This window comes from Petromyzon marinus, chromosome 63 (genome assembly GCF_048934315.1).
Source record: "Petromyzon marinus isolate PM22_M1 ecotype Great Lakes invasive population chromosome 63, UKy_Petmar_22M1.pri1.0, whole genome shotgun sequence".
In the NCBI taxonomy this organism is placed as follows: domain Eukaryota; kingdom Metazoa; phylum Chordata; class Hyperoartia; order Petromyzontiformes; family Petromyzontidae; genus Petromyzon; species Petromyzon marinus.
Genome location: NC_133729.1, coordinates 8,138,456 through 8,146,230, shown reverse-complemented (window position 1 = coordinate 8,146,230; position 7,775 = coordinate 8,138,456). Strand labels below are relative to the sequence as shown.

Sequence of the window (7,775 nt, the reverse complement as noted above, 5' to 3'; positions counted from 1 at the left end):
CACTACACTATACACTACACTATACACTACACTATACACTACACTATACACTACACTACTATACACTACACTATACACTACTATACACTACACTACACACTACTATACACTACACTACTACACACTACACTATACACTACACTACTATACACTACACTACACACTACTATACACTACACTACTACACTATACACTACACTACTATACACTACACTATACACTACACTACTATACACTACACTATACACTACACTACACACTACTATACACTACACTACTATACACTACACTATACACTACACCGGTGTGCTGTACTAGTGACGAACTGGCCACGTTCCGTTTACGTGACAACCCTTACAAGTTGGCTGTGTCGGGTGGTGGCGGGTATAACGACACAACATTTATTTATTCACGTGATCTAACCCCCTCCCCCCCCCCAAAAAACCCCAACAACCTGCGTTACGGATATTGGTCGCGAAAAGCCGCCTCCGTGTCCAACTGCCCAGTCGAATGTTGCCGGCCTCGCAGACGGCGGCCGCCTCGTGCTCTCCCCGCACCGAGAATCTCTCGGGACCTCTCTCTGTGTGTGTCCCAGTGAGCAGTGCACCACCCGGCGTGGGCCTGGCTGCCCCTGGCCACGTGGTTGGGTTTGCGTCCAGAGTGCCCCCTGCCGTCTGTGCGGCGGCGGCTGCGGCTGCCGTGGTGGCGTTCGGGCCACGCTTGCTGACGCTCGCATCGACGGGGGCCTCGCACGAGGTGTCCAGTAAAACATCCCAACGTTGGGCCAACGTTGGGGTAACGTTGAGCCAGCATCCCAACGTTGGGGTAACGTTGGGGTAACGGTGGGCCAGCATCCCAACGTTGGGCCAACGTTGGGGTAACGGTGGGCCAGCATCGCAACATTGGACCAACGTTGGGGTAACGGTGGGCCAACATCCCAACGTTGGGCCAACGTTGGACCAACGTTGCGGTAACATTGGACCAACATCCCAACGTTGGACCAACGTTGTGGTAAGGGTGGGCCAACATCCCAACGTTGACGCAACGTTGGACCAAGCGAGTAGTCGGGTGAGTTAAGAAGCAGATATCACAGGACAATTTCTGTTAGACGCCTTCAATGCACACACGTCTCATAGTGAGGACTCCACACGCTCGGGGCGATACAATTTACCACGCGCCCTGCTGTCGGCGAATGGCATCTCGAGAGAGATGTTAATAATTATCAGCGGCAGAATTTATCGGAAGATTAAATTGACAAATCGAATTGAACGCGAGATGCCCTTTACGGCCAGAGAGGCAGATGGGGGGGGGGGGGGGGGCGTTGGTATGAGACCAGGCATTCTGTCCGCAAACTGGGCCTTCTGGCTGTAAACCAGGGCTTCTGTCTGTACACCCGGGGGTTCTGTCTGCAGACTTGTAGCTTCTTGGCCGCGGACCAGGGCTTCTGTCTGCAGACTTGTGTCTTCTTGGCTGTGGACCAGGGCTTCTGTCTGCAGAAGACTTTACCCCCCCTCCACCGTTTGCTATGCGTACGGACTGAATGTATGGCCCCCTACTGGATGCACCGCACGTTGAACTTCTTACGCACCGTACGTAGCCAGCCACGCCAACCGCGGCGTCTCTCCAGCTAAGTCGCCCGTGAATTCCCCGTCTGATGAGGATGCTTCTGCTGCCGCTATTGACGGTCACGATGTGAGCCTCTACACCGGGGAGGTCAGAAAACTCGTTGCTCGGTTTGACCGGTCAATGTCTTTCGAGGCACACACACACACAGGAGTTCAAATGCCATTTTTTTACCACCTAAGAAATATTTCCAGAATGCTGTCGCTTTCCGTTACCTGCTGACTTGAAGAGGTCGGTTCCATGCCTGTTGTGTTATCCCGACTAGAAGACCACTCCGACGTGTCTGCTGGCTGGGACATCGAGCAAAGTCGTGGGCAGACTGCACCAGCTCGTGCACAATGCAGTCTGCGAGAGAGCTGACAGCACGCACGCCGCTCCCAGTGAAGCTCCTACGGGGCCTGGAGCATGATGATGACGACGTTATTAAAGGGGCCCGAAATGAAAAAAAATAAGTATTTTTTTTATTTGCTATACAGCCGGATAATACGACGAATCGCTAACCTTAAACACCCGATCGTTCGTAAAAGTCGAAGGCGGTGTAGTACTATAGTAATAGAGCAAAGTGCCGAATCACTGAACCGGAGTTGATAGCTTGTAAGCATTTAGCGCGGGGCCCTTGAAAGTGCGGGGCCCGTTGCTACTACTACACGTGTAGCTACTACTACACGTGTAGTAGTAGCCACTATTACTACACGTAGTAGTAGCTACTGCTACACACTACTACTACTACACGTGTAGTAGCTACTAGACGTGTAGTAGTAGCCACTACGCGTGTAGTAGCTACTACTACACATGCAGCTACTACACATGTAGTTAGCTACTTTTGCTACGAGGATAATCCGGCACTGGTACCACCCAGGTCCTCTTGTCCCTTCATTGGCTACCGGATCAAATTCCGAGTGGTGTTTAAGGTACCACTATTGACCTGCAATGCTTTAAAGGGGCTCACCGCCCCACATTACTTGCAGGAACTAATACAGTTATATACTCCATCGAGTTCCTTAAGATCATCCGATCTCCCAACTCTCTCAGAACTCCCAGGATCTGCAGGTTGCGCTCTGTTGCCGATCCGTACTTCTGTTAGCGTGGCACCCACAAGCCGTGGAACGCCTTGCCACTTGACATCAGAGCAATCAGAATCGCTAGAAAAATCTAAGTCCGCTTTGCAAACCCATCTCTTTAAACTGAGCCTACACTCTCTCGTGTGGTCAGTTGCCCCTGGCTCTGTTTTTTATTTCCTGCTGTCCATGCATTTGCGCATTGGGATCCTCGGATGGAATGCCGCAATTTTAATTTTACAGGGAAAGGCTTTTTTGTTTAACTCAGAAGTTTGTAAAAACGCAGTGGGTGTCTGTAAAGCAGGGCTTCTGTCTGTAACTCATGACTTCTGTCTGCAGCCCGAGGCTTCTGTCTGCAGATTGGGGCATCTGTCAGTGGACAAGGGCTTTTGCCTGTAGGCCCGGGCTTCTGTATGAAGACAGGGGCTTCTGTCTGCTGTAGACGAAGCACAGCTGATGATGGCTGACAAATGTGTTGTGCACAGTGCCAGGCTAGGTGCACCTTGAGGCCATGACGAGACGTTGTGGAAGGCACGCTGCTGCTAGCAGGCTAACTGCATAAAATGACTGGCAGATGCACCACCTGTGCACCACAAGACAAAGATCCCCCGTGTAGCCTGTAACAGACTGTAGGGGCAAGTGCTGTTAGCGAGCACCTATGAAGGCCGGCACGGCACACGAGGGGGTGGGTGGCCAGCACCGCGCCCGGCCGCCTTTGTCTCCCCAGTGGCGATGTTTACACACCGTACCAGGTACTCAGTTGAGGCTGAGTCGAGCTAGGGGAGGCCCAGGACCGGTTCAGATAATCGTCACCGCTGTTGGCCGTGAGCGTGAATTGAACTCAGGTCGACGGGTTCATAGCGCAGTGCGCTAACCGCTACACTACCGCTCCCCGCTTCACAAACACCACACACACCACACACACAACACATACACACACACCACACACAACACACACATAACACATACACACACACACAACAAACACACACCACACACACACAACACACACCACACACACACAGCACACACACAACACGCACATAACACACACCACACAACACTCACATAACACATACACATACAACACACAACACATACACACACCACACATACAACACACACACTCCGTACACACAACTCCTACCCCCCCCCTCCTCTCGGCACTCCGCAAGTTGGCGGAGTGATGACGTCAGGGGGCGTGTCTGTGCCCAGACCACGTGGTGAGTGAGCGGGCTGGCTGAGTGAATGAGTTGGTGAGCGAGTTGCTGAGTGAGTTGGTGAGCGAGCGGGCTGGCTGAATGAGTGAGTTGGTGAGCGAGCGGGATAGCTGAGTGAATGAGTTGGTGAGTGAGTGAGTTGGTGAGCGAGCAGGATAGCTGAGTGAGTGAGTTGGTGAGTGAGTGAGTTGGTGAGTGAGTGAGTTGGTGAGTGAGTGAGTTGGTGAGCGAGCAGGGTAGCTGAGTGAGTGAGTGAGTTGGTGAGTGAGTGAGTTGGTGAGCGAGTGAGTTGGTGAGTGAGTGAGTGGGTGAGTGAGTTGGTGAGCGAGTGAGTTGGTGAGTGAGTTGGTGAGTGAGTTGGTGAGCGAGTGAGTTGGTGAGCAGTAACGAGTTGTGTTTGCTGCTCTTCTTCAGGCTCGGCACTCATCCCAACATCGTCACCATTCTCACCTCCCCCCACTCCCTTCCACATCCTCAACAGCCGCAAGCAAAAGAGGTGAGAGTGTGAATGAGTGGTGAGAGTGTGAATGGTGAGAGTGTGAATGAGTGGTGAGAGTGAGTGGTGAGAATGTGAATGGTGAGAGTGTGAATGAGTGGTGAGAGTGTGAATGATGAGTGTGAATGGTGAGAGTGTGAGTGGTGAGAGTGTGAATGAGTGGTGAGAGTGTGAATGAGTGGTGAGAGTGAGTGGTGAGAATGTGAATGGTGAGAGTGTGAATGAGTGGTGAGATTGTGAATGAGTGGTGAGAGTGTGAATTATGAGTGTTAATGATGAGTGTGAATGGTGAGAGTGTGAATGAGTGGTGAGAGTGTGAATGAGTGGTGAGAGTGTGAGTGGTGAGAGTGTGAATGAGTGGTGAGAGTGTGAATGAGTGGTGAGAGAGTGAATGAGTGGTGAGAGTGTGAGTGGTGAGAGTGATCAGTGAATCCCGCTAGGAGTTGTGGAGTCGAGGAGAGAGAGGCACGGGGACTTCGCACGTTGGATCGTTACATCGTCATCGTCGTCGTCGCGGTGATCGTGGCTTGACTTATTCATCCAGCAGTGGATTTACCGTGGCTCATGATTCTGCTACTGAGGCTGCTGATGATTGTGATGCTTCTGCTGATGATTGTGATGCTTCTGCTGCTGATGATTATGATGACTCTGCTGCTGCTTATGATGCTTCTGCTGCTGCTTATGATGATGATGCTTTTGCAACTGATGATGATGCTGATTCTGCTGCTGCTGATGATGCTGATTCTGCTGCTGCTGATGATGCTTCTGCTTATGATGATGATGCTTCTGCTGCTGCTGATGATGCTGATTCTACTGCTGCTGATGATGCTGTTTCTGCTGCTGCTGATGATCCTTCTGCTGCTGCTTATGATGATGATGCTTCTGCAACTGATGATGATGATGATGCTGATTCTGCTGATGCTGATGATGATGCTTCTGCTGCTGCTGCTGATGATGATGATGCTTCTGCTGCTGCTGATGATGCTGATTCTGCTGCTGCTGATGATGATGCTGCTGTTGCTTCTGCTGCTGATGATGCTGCTGCTGCTGATGATGATGATTCTGCTGCTGATGATGATGCTGATAGTGATGAGAGCAGGTCTTTGTTCGTGACCGTGATATTCGAAGGACCCAAATCCATAACGAGAGTGTCTATTGTCCGCAGTAACCATCATCAACCATCGCCATCGATTCGGCTTCACAGCGAGGTGAATGCGTGGCTCGTGATCCCTGGCTCGTGATCCCTGGCTCGTGATCCCTGGCTCGTGATCCCTGGCTCGCCTCTCTCTTCCCCTCTTGGGTAAATATTCGGAGCCAGATCTGAGAGATTGGCGCTGTGTGTCACGAGTTGGGGTCCTGTCGCTGATATAGTCAGAGCAGCAGCAGCATGCAGTGTGGGAGTATAATCATGTTTGATCCTGTCCCATCCTGGTGGTGACTTGTAGAGAGTGGATCTTGTAGAGAGTGGATCTTGTAGAGAGTGGATCTTGTAGGGAGTGGATCTTGTAGAGAGTGGATCTTGTAGGGAGTGGATCTTGTAGAGAGTGGATCTTGTAGAGAGTAGATCTTGTAGGGAGTGGATCTTGTAAAGAGTGGCTCTTGTGGGGAGTGGATCTTGTAGAGAGTGGATCTTGTAGAGAGTGGATCTTGTAGAGAGTGGATCTTGTAGAGAGTGGATCTTGTAGAGAGTGGATCTTGTAGAGAGTGGATCTTGTAGAGAGTGGATCTTGTAGGGAGTGGATCTTGTAGAGAGTGGATCTTGTAGAGAGTGGATCTTGTAGAGAGTGGATCTTGTATGGAGTGGATCTTGTAGGGAGTGGATCTTGTAGAGAGTGGATCTTGTAGAGAGCGGATCTTGTAGAGAGCGGATCTTGTAGAGAGTGGATCTTGTAGAGAGTGGATCTTGTAGAGAGTGGATCTTGTGGAGAGTGGATCTTGTAGAGAGTGGATCTTGTAAAGAGTGGCTCTTGTAGAGAGTGGATCTTGTAGAGAGTGGATCTTGTAGAGAGTGGATCTTGTAGGGAGTGGATCTTGTAGAGAGTGGATCTTGTAGAGAGTGGATCTTGTAGGGAGTGGATCTTGTAGAGAGTGGATCTTGTAGAGAGTGGATCTTGTAGAGAGTGGATCTTGTAGAGAGTGAATCTTGTAGAGAGTCGATCTTGTAGAGAGTGGATCTTGTGAGGAGTGGATCTTGTAGAGAGTGGATCTTGTAGGGAGTGGATCTTGCAGAGAGTGGATCTTGTAGAGAGTGGATCTTGTAGAAAGTGGATCTTGTAGAGAGTGGATCTTGTAGAGAGTGGATCTTGTAGGGAGTGGATCTTGTAGAGAGTGGATCTTGTAGAGAGTGGATCTTGTGAGGAGTGGATCTTGTGAGGAGTGGATCTTGTAGAGAGTGGATCTTGTAGAGAGTGGATCTTGTAGAGAGTGGATCTTGTAGGGAGTGGATCTTGTAGAGAGTGGATCTTGTAGAGAGTGGATCTTGTAGAGAGTGGATCTTGTAGGGAGTGGATCTTGTAGAGAGTGGATCTTGTAGAGAGTGGATCTTGTTGAGAGTGGATCTTGTAGAGAGTGGATCTTGTAGAGAGTAGATCTTGTTGAGAGTGGATCTTGTAGAGAGTGGATCTTGTTGAGAGTGGATCTTGTAGGGAGTGGATCTTGTAGGGAGTGGATCTTGTGGCGAGTGGACGGACAATCACGTCACAATCAATCGTTGTTTACGATTGCAACGGAGGTTAAAAAGTCATCACGAAGTCATCACTTTACGGCTGAAAACAATGAAGAGGTCACGACTCGTGCCTCGGCGGGAGAAGTTAAAGTTCAGGGTGCTCCGAGAGCGACATCCGTCGCTCCGTGACGGAACGCTCCGTGACGTGAACGTGAACGCGACGCTCCTTGAACGCGACGCTCGCACCCGGCGGTGGCGGTGCGAGCGTCGCCGTCTCGTGCCGCTGCGGCTCCGGAGCCCCCGTCGAGTTCCGTGCGCCGAAATTCAAAAGATAAAAAGTACGGAAAGTCTCTCCTCGTTATTTTGGTTTGGCGAGCGCGCGCCCCGCCCCGCCGGAACGCACCCCTCGACAAAGAGCTTCGTGGCCCATCGGATTCCAATCCCCCGCGCGCCAAATCAAGATCCCCGATTCGACGGGCGTCCCCATCGGAGCGCCGGTCCAGAGGTCACGGGGAGGTCGCGGCCCGTAAATCCCACGGGGCGAATTGATGTTCCCACCCTCGTCCCGCTCTTGGAGATTGGTGCGATACACGTGTACGCACGTACACATATACATACTTGACTTTTTACTACCAATAAAGCAAGGATTTACGGAGACGCGCCCCACCAATGGTTTATAGCCCAATCTTGTTCGGGAATTAAGTGGCTTGCGA

The 7,775-nt window shown here is 51.1% G+C and overlaps 1 protein-coding gene across 8 annotated transcripts in view; it reads left to right on the top strand.

Annotated features, from left to right (window-relative positions):
• The first annotated feature begins 3,795 nt into the window (after nt 1-3,795).
• The window catches only part of GART (phosphoribosylglycinamide formyltransferase, phosphoribosylglycinamide synthetase, phosphoribosylaminoimidazole synthetase), a 33,101-nt gene continuing 29,121 nt past the window's right edge, over nt 3,796-7,775 (top strand). For 2 of the 8 annotated variants that reach the window (XM_076053953.1, XM_076053956.1), the window contains exons 1-3: nt 3,897-3,953; nt 4,316-4,397; nt 5,563-5,697. Coding sequence is in view for 4 of the 8 variants with exons in the window: in XM_076053957.1 (XP_075910072.1) it covers nt 3,868-3,904; nt 4,316-4,397; nt 5,563-5,605 (162 nt within the window). In the remaining 4 variants the exon portion in view is untranslated. Of the gene's footprint in view, nt 4,028-4,315; nt 4,398-5,562; nt 5,698-7,775 lie in introns of all 8 variants that reach the window. The other 6 variants (XM_076053957.1, XM_076053950.1, XM_076053955.1 and 3 more) reach the window with 6 other exon arrangements.